The sequence below is a fragment of the Muscardinus avellanarius genome (assembly GCF_963383645.1).
Source record: "Muscardinus avellanarius genome assembly, chromosome: 9".
NCBI lineage: Eukaryota > Metazoa > Chordata > Mammalia > Rodentia > Gliridae > Muscardinus > Muscardinus avellanarius.
The window spans coordinates 43,900,961-43,922,772 of record NC_137795.1 but is presented as its reverse complement, the minus strand read 5'-3'; the positions used below and the strand labels follow the sequence as shown (position 1 = coordinate 43,922,772).

The 21,812-nt window shown below is 36.9% G+C and overlaps 1 protein-coding gene across 1 annotated transcript in view; it reads left to right on the top strand.

Moving 5' to 3' along the window:
- The window catches only part of BCAP29 (B cell receptor associated protein 29), a gene marked incomplete at both ends in the record, with an annotated part of 76,099 nt that overhangs the window by 30,884 nt on the left and 23,403 nt on the right, over window positions 1-21,812 (top strand). Inside the window, 3 exon segments of the mRNA XM_080701810.1 lie at window positions 9,740-9,840; window positions 13,006-13,024; window positions 18,638-18,754. Coding sequence (XP_080557936.1) covers window positions 9,740-9,840; window positions 13,006-13,024; window positions 18,638-18,754 — 237 coding nt within the window.

Genomic DNA, 21,812 nt, shown 5'->3' with positions numbered 1-21,812 from the left:
AGTGTTTGCCATTGCTGTTGATGAGGAGCTTAATTTTCCAGCTCTTCTATATGTTTTACTTTTTTACCATAATTATGATTTCATAAAAACATTTTATGAATGTTTTTTTAAATATTTTAAGATATTTATAACCATGTTGCAGCTCATCGCTACTCTGAAGTAACTTAAATTTTTTTATATAAGGTTGTATGCATAGAAGTTGTTGCCTTTTTTTTATATTTTTAGAATCTGCTCAATCTGCCCATGTGTTTTTATTTTTAGTTTGATTTAGTTTGATTCTTGTTTTTTGAAAATAACTAATACTATCCCTCATTTTAAAGCATCAGCAAATTTTATTGCACTTGGTCCTCTATACGTAATATTTTGTTGTGTTTCCTATTGTACTTTATTTAAATAAACTTTTTAAGTTGAAACATTTAGATTTGCACAAAAATGGGAAAAAATAGTACAGAGAATTTCCATATCCCCCACACCCAGTTTTCCCATGATTAATGTCTTATATTAATAAGTTCTATTCATAAAGTTAATTAACCAATATTGATACATTGTTATTGACTAAATTCTGTGGTTTGTTCAGAGTTTATTAATTTTCATCTTATGTCTTTTGTCTATTGTAGGTTCTCTCTGTAGATAATACCAAATTATATTTCATAGTATTGTCCTTTTTAGGCTTTTCTTGGCAGTAATGGTTTCTCAGATTTTCCTTATTCCTGATGACCTTGACAATTTTCAAAAGCATGCTGATCAAATATTTTGTGAAATGTGCCTTTATTGGGATTATCTGATATTTTTCTCATGACTAGACCATATCACTATAGGTTTTGAGACAGTCACAGGGGTCAAGTGACATGTTCATCATATTTTTTCAAGAGTATACTCTGTTCACATGATTTATCACTGTTGATACTGACTTTGCTCGCCGGGCATAGATGTTTGTGGGGTTTCTGTACTGTAAAGTTACCTTTCTCCCCCTCTATATTATAAAAGAAATCACTGTTAAGGCACTTTAGAAAAATTGTCACACTTAAGAAATGGGGAGATATACTCTACTTTCTTGAGAGCAAAGTATCTACATAGATATTTGCAATCATTCTACACATTTGTCTATTCTCCCCCCATTTACTCATTCATTTATACCAGTGTAGACTCAAGTGTTTACTTCAACTTTGGGTAACATTTTAATACTACTTTATTTTGTTACTCAAGGTGCCCAGCTTTAGCCACTGTGGAGACTCTGAGTTGGCTCCTCTGTCCCTTGAATATATCCCCAGTATTGTGGATATTTAAAATTTTTGCCTTGGAGTATTTTTTAACTTTCTGGCACTACAAAATGCTCCAGGTTCATCTTGCATATTCTTCATAATTCTTAGAATCAGTGTTTTAGCTTTTTTTTTTAAGTGAACTGGATTCTGAGATACTATATATTGTGTGTGTGTGTGTGTGTGTGTGTGTGTGTGTGTGTGTGTGTGTGTGTGTGGTACTGGGGTTCCTGGAAACCCTTCTACTTCTGGGCTACACTCCCAGACCTATTTTATATTTGGAAACAGGGTCTCTTAAGCCAATGAGGCTGACTTCAAACATGCGTGATCCTCCTGTCTCTACCTCCCAAGTGCGGTGATCACAAGTGTGCGCCACCACACCCGGCTACATTTTGTTTTTTAACTCTGGAGTAGCATGGGGTTATTTGTAACAGAATATTTTCATCAAAATATTTAAAAAATGGTTTGTTTGCTTTGTGGCTCTCTATCCTGAAGATCTTGGGGGTTTGTTTGTTTGTTTGTTTGTTTATTGAAGATATAGTTACGTTTATCTTGTTGCAGCTAAGATTCCCATCAAGTGACTGAGTAACACCCCATAAATGGGAAATGAACTGGTCCACAAAAAGTGAATTTTTCAGATGCCAAAACTTACACTTTTAATTTAACTTTTCTCTTTCCTTTAGAAACATTTTTAAGTCCCTATCATATGGAAGGCAGTATACTGTATGCTTAGACAGAGACAAGGCATAGCTCTCTTTGAGTAGTCAGTCCCCAGAATAGTGAGGACATGTGTACTCATAAGTGCTATGATGAAGATAGGTGCAAAAACATTTGCAGCCAGCACTGAGAGGAGGAACCATTTTTAGTATTTTGAAGAATGATGTTAACGAGAGAAATGAAATTAGCAGGGAGGTAAAAGGGGTGGACAGGGCGTTTTAACAAAATGAGCAGCATGTGACTGAAATAATATGGCATTTTGGAGGTACTATGAGGAGCTCATTGAACTGGAACCTGAAATAAGATAGAGGTAGTGCAGGGTGCTGAGCAGCAGACCTAGGAACCAGCTTGCACAGACCCATACGTCATATTTATATGTTAACATTTTGGAGGTACTGACGGGGGAGTTCAGCATGGGAGCAATCACTTTGAGCCCCTAGATGAGAAATCCATTTCAGTAATCTTTTAGGAGGAGAATGATCACAGACATGCAGCAGAATCGTTAAGTTGGAGAAGTATAAACAAAGTAGAATCAACAAACATAATCAGCAGATGTATATGGTTATTCCAGGTACTCAAGGGACTAGGGTAGGAGGATCATAAGTTCAAGGCCAGCCTAGGCAATGTAGGGAGACCCTGTCTCAAAATTAAAATTTTGTTAAAGGGTTAGGAGTATATCTCAGTGGTAGAGTGCTCGCCTAGCATGTACAAGGCCCTGATTTCAATCCCCAGTATGGCCACACACAAAAATATTAGGTGATCATTGAAATTATGAATATAATATATAGACCTTACCTACAGTGGATATCACAATATAGGTATATATACAATTAATATAATTAAAGCCACAATTTATATTCCTTATAGAACAGAACTTTGTGTTTACCTTCCAAGTATCTTAGAAGCATTCCTTTGGATTAGCAGTCCATTCATTTATTAATGGCAAAGGTATAGTACATGCAGGGATTAAATACTGGATAGACCCACTTCTGGGTTCTCAAAAACAACTAAATAAACTGAAAAGAAACCAACACTAGACATATGAAAGTTTTTCAAATAAAATATACCTTCCTCTGGCTGAGTCCTTATAACTATTGCACAACAACCCAGCTTTATCATACCAGTGCCTCTAAAAATTTTTCCCTTTCATTTTCTGGCACAATTTAACTGAAGTATCTGTTATCTCTGGTAGAAATCACAGTGATGCAATACATTATCACTAGCTCCTCCCACTGTGCACATAGTTCCATAAATGTAAGTTCGGCACTTGGAAAGACCACAGATATTTTTGGCCTGCTCATATGTCATTTTGCACCAACATTTAGTCTTACTATGTATTCCCATAACATTAGGTGTGGTTATTTTCTATATTAATAAATGATACATATGCCTTAAAAAGTTCCTAGTAACTAAGTCATAGCCTAATCTCTTACTGAATCTGGCCAGTATTCTCATGAAATATTTTAACATTTCCATAAAGCTACTGGCAAGTGATAGCAACCCATTTTTGCAGATAAGATTAAATAACAGATTTATCACCTAAAACCTCCTTGTCCAATAATGTTTTTCCTATATATGCTACTTCCAAAATAATATATGGCTCAAAATACAACAAGCATATACATATGTCAGATGACACATTTATATAATCCCTTAGTTACAGATGCAGTTCCAGAAGGAGATAAAAAGCATACAGAACATGGTATTGTAATTTTTTTTTATAATGAGAGATAAAGAACTGGGAAACAGTCCAAGAGGCTTCTAGATAGTAACAGACTTCTCTAATTGCAGTGAATTCAATGCTATAGTAATCATTAGGCTTACTGATGTTCACTGAGATACAGAACACAATAATATAGTTTATACTTTGGTTTGACAAGTGCCAAAGAAACAGTATTCACCTGTTATTATTTTATTATAGCTTCATACTAGTAATAACCAGTAGAAATTCCTGGATAGTCAGTGGTTACCTGACTTCTTTTAGTTAAGGTACTAATGAAGACACAATTAACCACAACTAATGTTACAGGAACACATAGTAAGATAAAATGTTGGTGCAAAATGACATATAAGCAGGCCAAAAATATCTGTGGTCTTTCCAAGTGCCAAACTTACATATATGGAGCTATGTGCACAGTCTAGATATGTTAAATTTCCTAAAAAATGTTCTCTTATCAGAAATTTAAGTATAAATCATTTTTAACGTTAAGACCAACACCTGTTCCACACAAGCTTCTGACCAACTGTCTTAGTTCATTTAAGCTGCTATAACAAAGTACCATAGATCCAGTAGCTCACAAACAAATGTATTTCTCACAGTTCTGGGGCTATAAAGTCTGAGATGAAGGCAATTTGGTCAGTGTTTGATGAGTGCCCCTATTCTGGTTTATAGATAGAACCTTTCACCCATCCTCACAGGGTGGAAGGGGTAGGACAGCTCTCTGGGGCCTTTTTATTAGGGCACTAAGCCCAACAGTGGGGGCTCTCCCCTCATAACTCATCATTACCTTCCAGCTCTACCTCCTTGTATCATCCTATTGGTGATTTTCAACATACCACTTTTAGTGAGAAACATTCAGACCATAGCACCAACATTCTTGAAACCACCATTATAGGCTATCAGACATTATTAGGTTTTAGAATCTACTTTGCTTTTTATATGCCAGAAATATAGGTGCTTCAACATTTTTAGTAAGTCCTAAAGATAACACTAACCATGCTTCATAGTTTCAAGTATACTCTTGGGAAATGACTTTTTGGTCGAATTCAACTTGGAAACTAATATGAAATCTAACCAACACCAAAAGAAATCTGTTGATTTTTATACCTAACTCATACCTTTACCAAGTGATATTAAATTTGTCAAAATCAGTCTTTATTTTTAAATTATTAGAGGAGGGCCTAGACCCAACATCCCAACATACAGGCATAGGTAAAAACTTCCTAAATAAGACTCCTCAAAGTTCAGAGTTAATAAATGGAATGGCATTAAAGTAGAAAGCTTCTATTCAGTAAAGGAAACCATCAAGAGTCTAAATAGAGAACTTACAAAATGAGAGATTTTTGCCAGCTAGTTCTCTGATAGAGGACTAATATCTAGAATATACAAAGAACTTAAGACTTAACACAAAAAGCTATAAATCCAATCAAGAAATGGGCAATTGAACTAAATAGACATTTCATACAAAAATTACAAGTGGCCAGCTGTGCCTGGTGGCACATGTTTGTAATCCAGTATTTGGGAGGCTAAGACAGGAGGATCACAGGTTTGCTGCCAGCCTCTGATACTTAGTGAGGCCCTCTGCAGCTTAGTGAGACCCTGTTTCAAATTAAGAATAAAAGATAGGGCTGGGGTGTAGCTTAGAGGTAGAATGAGGTACTGGGTTTAAATCCCCAATACTGCAAAAAAAGAAAGGAAAGGAGGGAGGGAGGGAAACAGAAGGAAGGAAGACAAATGGCCAGTAAATATATGAAAAAGTGTTCAACATCATTAGCAATCACAGAGATGCAAATCAAAACTACACTGAGCCGGGTGTGGTGGCACACACTTTGTAATCCCTGTGCTTGGGAGGCAGAGACAGGAGGATCACGCAGATTCGAGCTAGCCGTGCTGGCTTAAGAGACCCTGTTCTCAAAAATAAAAAAAGTACAAAATAGGTTAGGGAGTGTAGCGCGGAGGTAGAAGGGCTTCCAGGAACCCCAGTACCACCAGGAAAAAAAAAAAACTATACTGAGATTCCATCTAACCCCTATTAGAATGGCAGTCATAAAGAAGTCAAACAACAATAAATGCTGGCAAGGTTGTGTGGCAAGGCTGTTGATGGGATTACAAATTAGTACAATCCTAACAAATTGCAAATTAGCTGCTACAGAGATCAGTGTAGAGATTAATGGATTCACTATACTGTCTAGCTATTCCACTCTTGGGTATATTTCCAAAGGGACTGAAATCCGAGAATTACAGTACTATATGCATATCCATGTTCATAGCAGCTCAATTCACAATAGTCAAATTATGGAACCATCCTGGTTGTCCATCGGCAGCTGAATGGATTACAAAATTATGGAATATACACACAGTGGAATTCTATCTATTTAGCAATAAAGAAGAACCAAGTTGTCATTTGCAGGAAAATGGATGAACCTGGAGAACATTATGTTACATGAGATTAGCCAATCACAGAAAATAAAGGGTCATCTGCAGAAACTAGGGAGTAATACAAGATATAAGAGGGACTTTAGATAATGGAAGAGAAACCCCAGTGGTACAAAGAAGGTGGTGGAGGTAAGGGTAGAGGAGAATTAATGAAAGAAACACTGACATTTATTGAGCACGTCTATACACACACACACACACACACACACACACACACACAATGTCAGTCTCAAGTAGGGAAGGGGAAGGAGTGGAGTGGGAGCCAGGGAAAGCTCACCAAGTGCTATGTGCATGTATGTCATTATCACTCTGAACTACATTATGATGTGAGATTACAGTGCACCAATAAAAGCATGTGTGTGTGAGTGAGCATGCACATTTGTAGTGTTTGATACTTAAAGTCTTTAATCAATACCTAATTTAGAAGTATGGCTCATTAGAAGGAATAAGGAAGGTTTTGGGGGGATGGTACAAGAGATTGAACCCAGGAGTGTTCTACCCTCAGCCCTCCTTGTATTTAAAATTTAGAAACAGGATCTCACTAGGTTGCTGAGGGCCTTGACCTTAGCATCCTAAGTAATGGGATTACAGGCACGCACCACCATGCCTGGTTTGGAATAAGGAAGAAATTATGAAGCTGTGCTGTCTGCTATGTCTAGTCACCAGCTATCTGTGGCTATTAAATTTCATTAAAATTCAATACAGTTTAAGTTTTAGTTTCTCAGTTACACTGGACAGATTTAAAGTGCACACTAAGCCAGGTATGGTGGTGCACATTTGTAATCCCAGTACTTGGGGGTCTGAGACTGGAAGATTGCAAGTTTGAAGCCAGTCTCGGTTTAGCAAGGCTTACAACACCCTAGCAAAACCTTGTTTCAAAATAAATAAAATAGGGCTGGGGGTGTGGCTCAGTTGTAGGATGCCTCTGGGTTCAATTCCCAGCACCAAAAAAAAAAAAAGATAAATTGCACACTAGCCATATGCAGGTAGGGGCTGTCATACTGACAATACAGATATAAAATGACACACTCAGTTTTAATGAGACTCTCTACAAAATACTGATTCAGAAAGCACTTTGGTTGATGATTGTTGATATATAAAAATGCCTATATAATGTCTTCTTAAGAGGAAAGGTATTTTGATTATTTATAAATAATTTTGTGCCAAAAAATAACTTTTATTTTTATAAATTCTACTTTCTTTCCTAAAACCTTTACCCCAAAAGATTGACAAATACAGAACTTCCAAATGCAGGTGTGTGTGTGTTTGTGTGTGTGTGTGTGTGTGTGTGTGTTACTGGGGATGGAACCCAGGGGCATTTTACCTTCGAGCTACACCCCTAGCCTATTTTTTATTCTTTATTTTGAAACAGAGCTTCACGGAGTTGTGGAGGGCCTCACTAAGTAGCTGAGGTTGTCCACGAACTGTGATCCTCCTGTCTCAGCCTCCCAAGTGCTGGGATTACAAGCATGTGCCACCACACCCAGTTCAAATACAGATTTATATACAGAACTAGTTCCAAATTCCCAGACTTAGGAAAAGTAATTTCTCAAAACACTATATAAAAGCAAATTTTCAAGTATGGCAAGTTTAGTTTGTTGGTTGCACATTGGACCTTCCTTTCTACATATTTTACTCATTATCACCTCCACAGTGTGTTATCATATATATTTTTCTTCTATCTAATGATATGAATCTGCTGACCTATGACAGTGGTTTCTTGGTACACCAAAGCCAATATATGACCACTCTGTATGTTATTATCTCCTGTTAAAAACTTTTAAGTATCAATCACACATTTCCATACTTGAAATTTTGTGTGCAAAATGACCATCTTTGTTAACAAGAAAAATAAGATACTTTTTCTTTTTCTTTTTCTTTTTTTTTTTTTTTTTTTTTTTTTGCAGGTCTGGGGATGGAACCCAGGGGCATTTGACCTCTGAGCTATACCCCCTGCCCTATTCTTTATTTTGAAACCAGGTCTCACTGAGTTGCAGAGAGCCTCACTAAGTAGCTGAGGCTGTCCGCAAACCGTGATCCTCCAGTCTCAGCCTCCTGAATGCTGGGATTACAAGTGTGAGCCACCATGCCCAGCTAAGATACTTTTTCTTGCTATCAGTTTTTTCAGTAGCAGACCCTTCTGATCACTCTTCTTAATGCCTGAGTCCCAAATGAGCATGGAAGGTTTTGGATAAACTGGAACATCTTGTGCCAGAAAATAGAGAAATACCAAAAAGGAAAAAAAAAAAAAAAAAAAAAAGGTTGGGGACATACTGGAACTAGAAACCAGCCTGAAAAAGTTCTCACTGGCCAAATCTTTAAGAAATTTGAGTATGAAAATATAGTAGTGAGTTAACAACTCATTAAAAGTAGAATTGTATGAGTTCATTGGGTAGGTGGGTGGATGAATGGATGGACAGATAGACAAATAGATGGATGAAGAAGAAAGGAGGGCTCTTCCTTCCAGTAGAATGCTGACTGATTAATGTGAATAGGATGGTAAAGTTGGAAAATTATCATTTTGTAACTGTCATAATAAAGGTTGGTTTAGGCAAAAATTATCAATGGGTGCTAAATGCAGGAGAGACATTTTGAGGAACCAGATGTTTGCATAGTCTAAATTATCTTCCCATATATTGCTACTTTAGTTACAAGAGGGAAAATAGTAACTAAAATGGAAAAAAAAAAAAAACAGGCAGAGAATCTTTAGATGTGATTGGCCTTTACAAGAGGGAAAATAGTAACTAAAATGGAAAAAAACAGAGGCAGAGCATCTTTGGATGTGATTGGCCTTTGATGCCCTGGTAAGCATTAAACATCACATATTTATAGCTAAGTGGGATGCATAACCTGAATTTACCATGAGGACACGTCAGACAAACCAAAATGAAGACATTCTATTTTTAAAGTGGCCTATATTCTTAAAAATGTCATTGTCACAAAAGGTGGAGATAGGAGGGCCAGGGAAAGATTGGAGAACTATTCCAGATTAAAGGAAACTAAACAGACATGACAGCCAAATACAGTATGTGGTCCAGGACTGTTTCCTGGACTAGAAATGGAAAAATGCTGAAGGACATTTGCGAATATGGATGATAAATTAGATTAAAGGTATTGTGTTGATATGGTTCCTAAATTTAGCGACTGTATTATGGTTATGTTAGGCAATATTCTGTTCTATGAAAATACACGATTTTTTTTTTTTTTTTTTTGCAGTACCGGGGATTTAACCCATGGGCATTCTACCTCTGAGCTACACCCCCAGCCCTATATTTTATTCTGCATTGTAAAAGAGGGTCTCATTAAGTTGTGGAGAAGAGCACTAAATATAGCTGAGGCTGGCCACAAACCTGAAGTCCTCTTGTCTCAGCCTCCCAAGTACTAGAATTAGAAGCATGCACCACCATGCTCAGCTCGGTGATGTTTTAAAGAGTAAAGTTGATGTCTGCAACTTATTCTTAAATTACTCCAGAAAACAATTGTATATGTAGACATAATATGGCAACGTGAGCATAACATTAACATAAATGAATCTGAGTAAAGATTACAGAGTTTTTCTGTAAAGTTCAAATTATTTCAAAGTAAAATCCTATTTGATATTTTCTAGCCCTTTTTAAGGCACAAAATGATGTGATGACAATGAAGATGCAGTCAGAGAGACTTTCAAAAGAATACGATCGACTCTTGAAAGAACACTCAGAACTTCAGGTGGGTGACATGTACTGTATGAAAGTGTGTGTGTGTGTGTGTGTGTGTGTGTGTGTGTGTGTGTGTGTGTGTGTGTAACCCAGAGGCATTCTACCCCGAGCTATACCTCCAGCCCTATTTTATTCTTTTATTTTTAAGCAGGGTCTCACTAATTGGCTGAGGCTGACCATAAACCTTCGATCTTCCTGTCTCAGCCTCCTGTACTGGGATTACAAGTTGTGCCACGATGCCCAGCTGAATTTTTTAAAATAATATTACTTAGTAATCTAAGTAATTTACCCAGGATTACTTACTCTTCCCAAATCAGGATGATGTACTTAATCTTGGTTTCATTAAATGTCTAAAGAAGCCATATTTACCTAGAGGGTGAAGATAATTGCCTCAAAATACAAGATAATCACTGACATACTAACTTAAAACATTCCAATTTCTTGGCCACCAAAAAATTGAACTGCAAAAATGGCAGGAGCACTGAAAAATAGACTGGCTGTGGAAAATCTGGAGTTCTGCTATTTGGAAAGTTTGCTATATTCATACCAAAATGAGGCCAAAAATTGAAGGTCCACATCACACCTACCCCTTCTTTCTTCTGCCTCAAAACTTTAGCTATCTTAGGACAAAAGACTGTGGCATCAAAAATTTGTCTCCAAAGTTGATTTGAAAGATGGAAATGGAAATTTTTGCTGTTGTTGTTAATGTTATCATCAGATCTAGGCCATGGGTTTTCTTTTTCTATCCTATAGTCCAGCTAGATTCAGTTCCAAACATTCACCCATATTGGGCTTGTCTTCCTCTTCAGCTGCTAACCTGAATTGATTTCCCAGCCACACTTGGAGGATTGTGGTTCTCAGACAGCCTCAACTACTTAGTGAGGTCTTTTGCAGCTCAGTGAGATCCTGTTTTGAAGAATAAAAAATAGGGCTGAGGGTGTAGCTCAGAGGTAGAATGCCCCAATACCACCAAAAAAAAAAAAAAGAAAGAAAGAAAGAAAGAAAGAAAGAAATGTAGAAACAATGTAGAAAATAATTTCTTTCCAAGAAAATAATTGTTATACTTGTTTCTTTAGAAAGTATCTCCACCCAAGATATACCATACACTGTCATGCTGAGAGCTGCACATTTTTCAGTAGTACATTTAGGCCTTGATTTAATTTCTGCTTGTATCCCATTGTTGAAATATTGACATTTATTGAGCACATGCTGTGGACAAAGCACATATATTTACTCTATGATAACTCAAGAAATTAAAATATTTTAATATCAGTATTTTGTGGACAAGTACGTTTAGAACTGGAAGGGGATAACATTTAAAATTGAATTCAAAGTAAGGAACTCTTTCTCCAGAACTTCCTTCATTAGCCAGGTTCTTGGGCCTCTGCTGGTCATTGGACTGTATTCTTGGATCCCTGCTTTCACTGTTGCTTTAATCCATGTTTCATGGAGGTACATTCCCAAGCTCTCTTACTTTCTAATTTCTGAACAGGTTTAGCCATTGAAAGGTACTAATAGAATACTTAAAGCAGAAAGAAAAAAAAAACAGAAATGATGATTATAATTCCTCCTCCTCCTCATCTTCCTCCTCCTTATCCTCCTCCTCATCCTCCTCATCGTCCTCCTCCTCCTCCCTCTCTGCTTTAGATCTCTTCTCTTTCTGTCTCTCTTTCTCTTTCTCTCTGCCTCTCTACTTTGGATTCCATCTCCTTCATGATTGTAGTTCCTTGTCTCTGGTATCCTAACCATACCTTCTCTTGTTCCTCAAGCCCAAGAAATAGTGGTGGTTTTATATTGTTCCTAGTCCTGGAAAGTGCCTTACTGTACTGTTTGCTGTTTCTATTGTCTCATCACCTGTGAAAACAACTCCCCGTTAAAAACATCTCTGTTTCAAGGGTTTAAAAATCTCAGTGCCCATCAACTCTCAGGTGACATCATTTGATGTCTGTGCACTTCCACTACATCATTACTTAAATGAGAGCTAAACCTTGTGAATTTATCCTCATGATTTTTAATTATCAAACCAACCTTGGGAATTGAATATATCCTAAGGTTCTTTGGAAAACTTATGGATTTTTCAATTTTACATTATTGACATACTTTAAATGAAACAAGCATAACATAAAGGATTTTTAAAAATTAAGGAAACAAAAATGAAAAAGACGGAACACTAGTTTCTTTACCGTAATCAAATCTCATGTTGCATCTTTTAAATCCATTGGGAATTCCCCATCTGGTCCCCTCCATGTTATAGGTGTTGAATAAATATCAGAATACAGTTCCTTCAAAACATGTAATCTTTGCTTTTCTTATTTGCACTGGCTCTCTTCTTAGAAAAGAAAATAGACAGAACTGACTAGGGAATTTTGGCAGCACAAACCCAGCACCTGGCAGTTTTTAAATTTCATTTTGAAAAGTCATTCTTTACTTAAGGGATTTGTCTTTAATAACAGCTCCATTGAAACTTTGATTTTTGTCTGAAATGGCCAGGTATGTGTAGAGGTGTAAAAGTGGCATGTTAACATTCAGAATACCTACTGTTATTCTGACTTAATCTGGTTGCTTAAAGTTAATGTTATTGAAGTTGTTCTGAGAGCATTAATGCTTAGTCTGAGTTTCATGAACTTTCTGTGTATAAGCAATAACTGTGCAATTCCATTTTATGAAATTTCTTTCTCGATGTAGATATCATTTTCTTGGTCCAAGTTATCTCTTAGGGCTTAATTTCTATTCCATTTTCCTCCAGTTTTAAATGACATCGTCATCTTTGTAACATAATCAGGAAAGTATAATTTTAAAAACCAGTTCTAATTTAAGAAGGGCCCCCTTCCCAACTGGGTTTTTGCTTCCCTATATTCTTTCCTTGCCAAAAATTTTAATTGGCTTTACAGCAGAGGAATTTAAAAACTTCTGTTTTTCTTGGGTAATCTATGAAACAAAAGCAAGATAGATTAAGGCATAAGAAAAGAACTTATCAGCATTGCTACTTTCCCCCTGTATTTTTTCAAGCAAAACTCAAATATTATAGGTTTTAAAATTTGAGACTTTTTCAATCCATGCTTTGACATTAGATTATTCTCATAATTATACACAGTATAATTTTTTAAAGTTCTAGTTGTATCTATAAATCTGTCACTCTTTGCTATATACTCTGTCTTGTTTTTTTTCCTTACAGAATCGTTTAGGAAAAGGCAGTAAGAAAGATCTGTGAACTTTATGAAAGAAGATTGTGATACACCGTGTCAAGATAATAAATTCACTATCATGATAGTCACTAGAGAATTTAAAATTCAGTTCAGAAATAGTACTATGACTGGCCAATAATCTTTTTAATACCACACATAGGGTACATAGTAGTAACATTACCAAACAGTTGATAATGTTCTAGATACAAAGTGTATTCTAGCTCTTTAAAAATAAATATGTCGCTGGGCGTGGTGGCGCACGCTTGTAATCCCCGCACTTGGGAGGCTGAGACAGGAGGACTGCAAGGGTTCGAAGCCAGCCTCAGCTACTTAGTGAGGCTCTTAGCAATTTAGTGAGACTCTGTTTCCAAATAAAATATAAAATAGGTCTGGGAGAATAGCCTAGAGGTAGAAAGCCTCTGGGTTCCACCCCCAGTAAAAAATAAATAAATAAATAAATAAAAATAAATAAATATGTTAAATGCAATATTTACATAGTGGTCACTATGTAAATATTGAAAAATGTGTTACTTCCAAAATAAGATTTTTTTTAATTTGCATTCTATTAATAGCCTTGAAAGCTTGGATCAGTTTCCAATAATTATTTCTTTAAATAGATAATAATGATGATGTATGTTTGAAAATAGTATTCAGTATCAACAAATTTATTCACAGGAACATTAAATTAGGATAAATAATAAAAGTAGCCACTGTGTTAATACAGAAGAATCAGAAACAACAGGGCAAATGAAGACCTTAGTCACTTTTTTTTCAGCTTGATGGTACAATGGTTTACTCTGAGACAACTATATTGATATTTATATTTTGTTACTGCGTTCCTGTACCTGTTGTACTCTTTTTATTGGTTATTTGTGTTAATAATACCCAGTAAATAGTCTACCTTTGATGAACTTGAGAGTTCATTGGTAATAGAGTTTACATCTGCTCACTTAACTGTCATAGCACTGAACTGAATTTATTTTACAGTATAGACTTCTTGACTTAAAACGTCAATATCCAAAAGAGCAGTGTTTTCTATGGTTGTGAGAGTTAATTTTATAGATATTACCTCAAATATACATACACTGGTGTCACAGTTTCTCTCAAATGTTTCTATATTCTAAAAGCTAAATGTTAAAATGCTATTTTTTCATTTAAAATATTCATTTAGAGGTAGTGACTATAATGTTAATGTAACTTAGGTTGTTTGAGTGTTTAGACATGAAAATTCACTTCCTTGCCTTTTAAAGACCTAAATATAAAAGAAAATGAAAAATAAGAACCGGTGTTTTTCTTCACTAGTCTTTGTTTCAGCTTCTATTTTGTTTGTTTGTTGGTGTTGTTGTTATTTCTTTATACAGTATTGGGAATTGAATCTAAGACATCATTCATGCTAGGCAAGTGCTCGATCACTGAGCTACATCCCCAGCCCTTTTTTTGTTTGTTTTTTGTTTTTTAGTTTAGTTTTGTTTTGGTGGTACTGGGGTTCCTTGGAAACCCTTCTACCTCCGAGCTAGACTCCCAGACCAATTTTTTTTTTTTTTTTTTTTTTTTTTTTTGGTGGTACTGGGGTTCCTGGAAGCCCTTCTATCTCTGGGCTACAGTCCCAGACCTATTTTTACATTTTTATTTGGAAACAGGGTCTCCTAAGCCAGCGCGCGAGGCTGGCTTCGAACCTGCGCAATCCTCCTGTCTCTGCCTCCCAAGCGCGGGGATTACAAGCGTGCACCACCACGCCCGGCTCCCAGACCTATTTTTATATTTTTATTTGCAAACAGGGTCTTTTAAAACAGCAAGGTTGGCTTTGAACCTGCGTGATCCTCCTGTTTCTGCCTCCCAAGCACGGGGATTATAAGCATGTGCCACCACGCCCAGCTGTTCTTATTTTTAATTAGGCACATTGTAATTTTGGAGTACAGAGTGTACTTGTTGCCCCCCACCAGGACAACCCTCAACCCCTCTCTCACCCCATAAGTCTTTCCAAAGTTTTTTGTATATGTCTATCATCACTGACAATCCTTCATATAAAAAGTAGGTAAATTTTTTGTTATGATTATTGGACAGAGCTTTAATACAAATGGTGATGTCTTCTTTACCTATTCCATTGTAGTGTTGACTATACTCAAAACTTTTATAAATATCAAATGTAAAAAGGTTATTGATAAAATATAATTGCCTTCATGTAGTTATTATTTTTCAACAATATTTAGTGCAAAGATCATTATTTCCTTCACCAAATATTCTTGGAAACCTTGTCAAAAATAACTTGACCATATATGGGGGGGGGGGACAAACATATCAAAGTTAATCAGGAAACCAAGCATGGGAAGGAGGGAAAGGGGAGGGAAGGGTTAGGGATTGGGTAGGGGCTGATTGGGTGATGTGTGCATGTATATCTCCACAAGTTTTTTAATCCCATTAAGATGTGACTACAATGCACCAATAAAAATTTATTTAAAAAATAAAATATAGCCGGGCGTGGTGGCGCACGCTTGTAATCCCCGCGCTTGGGAGGCGGAGACAGGAGGATCGCGCAGGTTCAAAGCCAGCCGCGCGCGCTGGCTTAGGAGACCCTGTTTCCAAAATGAAAATGTAAAAAAAAAATAGGTCTGGAAGTGTAGCCCAGAGGTAGAAGGGCTTCCAGTACCACCAAAAAAATAAATAAATAAAATAAATAAATAAAAAATAAAATAAAATATAATTGCCAGTGGAATTATCCCATAGTGGATGCATTCGTTTAAATTTTTAAGTGGTGGCTCATGCTTGTAATCCCAGTATTCAGAAGGCAGAGACCGGAGGATCATGGTTCAACGACAGTCTCAGCTACTTAGTGAGGCCCTTTGCAACTCAGTGAGACCCTGTTTCAAAAACTAAAAAAGACTAAAAATAGGTGTAGCTCTGAGGTACAATGTCCCTAGGTTCCATTCCCAGTACCTCAAAAAATAATAAATAAATTTTAAAGCTACGCCCATTATGTGTGACTTAATAATTTTTATTTTATTTTGAGAGAAGATCTCACCAAGTTGCCTCAAATTGCAATCCTCCCTGCCTCAGTCTCTTGAGTAGCTGAATTGCAGGCATGTACCACATTTGGGTGTTATTATCGTTTTAATACCAACTTAATGTATTTTTTCATTATAAAGTGGATGAAATGAGCAAGTATATAATATCATTTCAGATAATGCCAGGAGTTAGTGCTAGAAAACAGACATAAAGGAGACATTTAACAGGAGTAAGAAATGGGAATTAGAACATATGGGCTGACAACACCATAAATAACAAGGAAAGGGGGTGCTAAAATAGAAGAGAACCAAACAAATGACAGCTTAGAGCATAGGCTTAGAAATATCAAAGTGAGAACTGTATGGGTAAATAAATAGATATTGAGTGTTTGGTATCTTGGCATACTCTACAGAAATAAGTCTAATGTCAGAATAAGATACAGAAAAAGGGAAAATGCACATCTTTAGAACTGGCAGAACCAGAATCTACTCCTAGCCTTTCCACTCATTTAGCCATATAATCTTAAACACGTTATTCTAGTTTTCTGGGCCTCCATTTCCTCATCTCCAACATGGGAATAATAAATTTTAGCAAAGGGTTACTATGTAAAATAAATACAGCAATTCTCAAAGTTGCTTAGATGAGCTGGATGTGATAGAATTGCAGGTTTGAGAACAGCCTCAGCAACATAGACTCTCAACCTAGCAAGACCCTGTTTCAGAATTTAAAAAAAGAGAGAGAGATAGAATGCCTCTGGGTTTGATTCGCAGTGCAAAAAAAAAAAAAGAAGAAGAAGAAGAGGAGGAGGAGGAAGAAAGTTGCTTAGACTGTAAGGAGAGAGTCTGGGTGCTCTTTGAAGAGCATGGGAATTTCAAAATTTCACAAAAAAATCTTTACATTTAGGGGATCATAGACCTTAACTCTCAATTTTACAGATCTGTACATGGAAGGCCTTAAAAGTTTCAGAAGTTTTCCAAAATTAAAGTGGAGAGGAGTTAGATTCATGGTCAAGATTTGAGCCTAGAATTTAGGAATCCTGGTTCCTTAGATATTACTTTAGTCTTCATAACTAGCTATACTTAACTAAAATGAAAATATTGCCATGTATAGCCAGAGTTTGAACCAGAAAGTTTGGCTTCAGAGTCTCTGCACTTTACCACTGTACCAAACTATCTTACAAGCTGTGTTGGAGAATGTTCCTACTGCTGTTCTTACCAGTGATGGTGCTTAGCAAATACTATTATATGAGAATATATATTACATGAACGTATAGCTATGCTGCATATTAAATTATTTTCTTTCTCATTGTCATTAAGAACTTCTTTATGTTTGGGCTGTATTATAAATTCAAACACATGACTGTTGTTCTTGACCCTTTCCATTGGAATTACACAGGTTTGTCAGACTTTCTCCCTACTTATAAATGTACCTGAGTTTTAAGTCTCTAGGAAGCAATGCTTAAAAAGACTGATGTGAACACTCGAGAATTTGCCAGGAGTCATCCTTGTTGCTTGCCCAGCAATATCTTAGGTCCCCATACTGGTAACTAGATTCTTGCCTTGTTTTCCATTTGTTTATTTGTGGTGCTAAGTATAGAACCCAGGACCTTGCACATGTTAGGCATGCACTATACCTCTGAGCTAAACCTCCAGCACCCCCATGCCTTATTCCTTAGCGCCTAAGTTCTTCTCTTGGCTATTTATCACAGTACTCTGGGGACTAAGATCCTTTCCAATGACAAGAGTCCTACAGCTGATCCCCAATCTAGAGCCCCCACTCACAGCTGCTAAGAGGAGCTGGACCTATTGCCTTGCCCCTCTGTAGGTTAGTCTAGTTCTGGTTTCCACTTACTGTCTTCTCACTATCCCTTCTATCCATGTACCACTACAGCTGATAGCCCACGCCCAGCCCTCAGGATATGTAGCATAACATGCATTTGAGTGTCCTTTAAGTAATGTGCGAATATACCAGTTCTTTTAAACATTGTGTGTGTGTGTGTGTGTGTGTGTGTGTGTGTGTGTGTGTGTGTGTGTGTGTGTGTGTTTCTGGGGATGAAACCCAGGGTCATTCAATCTCCAATCTACACCCCCAGCTCCGAGGGGAAGGCTACTACTTGTTCTTCCCGTTAGCCATTTGGGTAAATCAAAGATTGCCTTAGCCACCTCCTATCTTAGCTATCTATCCTCCTCCGGATTTTATCCCATCACCATCATCTCTCACTTGGACTGTTATGACGACCTCCTCCTGGTCTTCCTGCATCTTCCTTTAACTTCTCAAATAAACACACTTCTAGCAGTTACCCAATTTAAAAAAAAAAAAAAAGAAAAATATGTCACTGTTTACATTTTCCAAATATTTCCCATTGCACTTAAGATCAACCCCCAAAGATGTTGCAAGGCTCCCACCTACTCTCCAGGCTATCAGTTCATCTGCCCTGCAAACCACACCTGCACTCTGATTCTTTTCAGAACAAGTCACATCCTTTCCCCTCTCAGAACTTTTACCCATGTAGCAAATGCTACATAGAGCAAATGCTGCAAATAGGTTTTTATCCTATTTTCATCAATACTTTATCACTATCAGAAATGTCATTTATGGTTTGTTTTTGTCTACTTCCAGTGACTAACACAGTTCCTGCACACAGTCAGTCGTTCACAAGGGGTGGAGAGAACATCTTCAAAGAACATTTGGCAATACCTAGAGACATTTTTGGTTGTCACAACTATGATGCTACTGGTGGGCAGAGGCCAGGGATGCCCCTAATCCCATCTACAATGCACAGGATAGCCACTCACAGTAATTAGAATCTGGCCCAAAATGTCCACATTGCCAAGTGTGAGATATCCTGTGATTGATGCTTGTGAAAGAGGGTAATAGTTGTCATCTCCCAAAATCCATTCTTTAATTCATCTGTGGCAATAGATGCCCTGATTTTTTTAGACATAAATTCCAAGCATACATTTTCCATATCCTTGTATGTAGGTGGAAATAGGAATGTGGTAGAAAAGGGTTTTTTTTTTTTTTTCAAACTCTATCTTTCCTGAAATGGATGCTGCCATTTTTTATCATGAGGTTCAGGCCAATGCAAAGTGGAGGAATAAGACAGAAGGAAGCTGCATCCCTGATGACACAGACCACCATGCCTGTCCTGCACTGCAGCTCAATAAGTTCCTGAATACATGAATTGTGTTGGGTGATGTGTGTATGTATGTCTATACCATCTTGCACTCCACTAAGATGTATGACTACAATGCACCAATAAAAAGTTAAATAAATTGATATTAATAATAAATAAGTTAATTGTGCCAGTTATCCTTAATGTAATAATGTGTTGTCTCAATTGAATAAAAAGCCATAAATATTTTCCACACAACACAAAGCCATCAGCCTCTGTATCTTGCTTTTTATGTTGGAGTCTTTAAAAATTATATCCCTGCTATCTCTGCTTTTTTTTTTTTTTTTTGGTGGTGGTACTGGGGTTCCTGGAAGCCCTTCTACCTCCGGGCTTCACTCCCAGACCTATTTTTACATTTTTATTTGGAAACAGGGTCTCCTAACCTGCACGATCCTCCTGTCTCTGCCTCCCAAGCGCGGGGATTACAAGCGTGCGCCACCACGTCCGGCCTCTGCATTTTTAACAATTTATATTTGACTATTACTAGTTTATCAGCATACAGTGTGCCAAAACACAGTATTTATACAAGAGAAGTAGATTGTGTTCTCTTCTTCCTTGTCTTCCTGTCTTTAGTGTAATGTATACTTATAAGGCTTATAAAAAGGGGGGCACATAGGGGCTTGATGTGTAAGCCTAATAAAAGTTTTCTACCAGGTGTTGCTCCTGATGATCAGACCTCTTTCTAGATTTGAGGAAAAAAAAAACGTATTTGAAGTTTTGTCTTTGACCCTTACACCAGTTGTCTTCCTGGCTAAGTCAGTTTTCTCCAAGGAGTTGAATGCTCCTTCAGAAACTTTTGTTCCTTCTAAAGAACTCCCAGTGGTAAAAAAAAAAAAAAAAAAAAAAAAAAAAAATTCTTTCTTCTAAGGGTTGCCAATTTCCTGAAGCACAATGACTCCTACAACAGCACTTCTTAGCCAAGGGCTTCCTGGCATACCCTTTCATGGACATCTACTTCCTCAAAAGTATTTTTTTGTTTGTTTTGGGGTTTTTTTTTGTTTTAAATTGGCCTTTTTTTCTTGAAACAAAATGTATATAGTAAATATAGAAATGTCAGGAAAAAAGAGTTATCAATGCATTTAATTTTATTTAAACCATCGATATATATATATATATATATATATATATATATATATATATATTCTTAATACACACATATACACTTATACAAATAGTTAAAAAATGAGATCATGCTCATTTTTTATACATATTATTTTGTGACCCACTTTCCCCCACTGCTACATCAGTAACTATTCTTCCACAACAGGAGTCTAAGCCTACTTCTAATAGGCCAAGATTTTTTTTATTTGTAGTACTAGGGCTTGAACACAGGAGCTATTCTACTTCACACACACACACACACACACACACAGTCCTATTTTATATTTTATTTTGAAACAGTCTTACCAGGTTTCAGAGGGCCTTGCTAAATTGCTGAGGCTGACTGAGCCTGCAATCCTCCTGTCTCAGCTTCTCAAGTACTGGGATATTACAAGCATGAGCCACCACACCTGGCTTGAGGCCAGGATTTTTCCTAACTACATATACAAGCTCCATCTACAAATACCACCACTGAGAATTAATGACCCAGGCAGACAGTCTTAGCAATGAGACTGTGCCATAACCATCTGGTTTGTGAATGCAGAAAAGGGCATTGAGATTCCTAGGCTCAAAACCCAGCCCCAATATTACCCATTTTGAGTCTCCATCTTTAAAGTGATTATAGGACTCTTACCTACTTTATGAACTTACTGACAGAATAGTTTCTGGTGGTAAAGCTACTCTGAACATTATACAAAATCTCGTGTCCAATGCTAATTGCTGCCATTTAAGACAAATCTGATAGGATATATAAATGAGTCTTAAAAGTGAAAAAAGCCAGTGATGGTGGCACACACCTGTAATCTCAGTACTTGGAAGGCTGAGACAGGAGGATTACTATTTCAAGAATAGCCTTAGCAACATGGTGAGATCTTGTTTCAAAACAAAAATAAAAAGATTGAGGGTGTAGCTCAAAAGTAGAATGCCCATAGGTTTAATCCCCAGTCAGTGTCTGTCTTGTGTCTGTCTGTCTGTCTGTCTGTCTGTCTGTCTCTCTCTCTCTCTCTCTCTCTCTCTCTCTCTCACACACACACACACACACACACACACACACACACAGTGAAGATTTCTAGAGATGGACAGGAGTGATGGCTGCACAACAATATGGATGTAGACAATACCAGTTAACTGTACTCCAAAAAGGTTAAGGTAGTAGATTTTATTATGTTCATTTTTTAGTAGTTGTATTGGTGCACTGTAATCATACATCTTAATGGGGTACAAGGTGGTAGAGGCATACATGCACACATCACACATTTAGCCCTTCCCCAATTCCCTCCCCCATTTTATCACAATGCAAAAAATGTGGGGAAAAGGTGGACCCCCCTAGTTCTATGTAATAAAAAATGTCTTCTGGTGAGACTGTTGGACAATTTAGGGTGAGTTTTCCTAGCAGCCACAGGCAGCCATTTTCCTGTCCCACACAAAGCACAATGTCCAGTGTGTTTGGGCATGCACTAAATATTTATTTGGATTTAATTTAGTTCAATTTTAGAGAGTCCATTTCTTTTTTTTTTT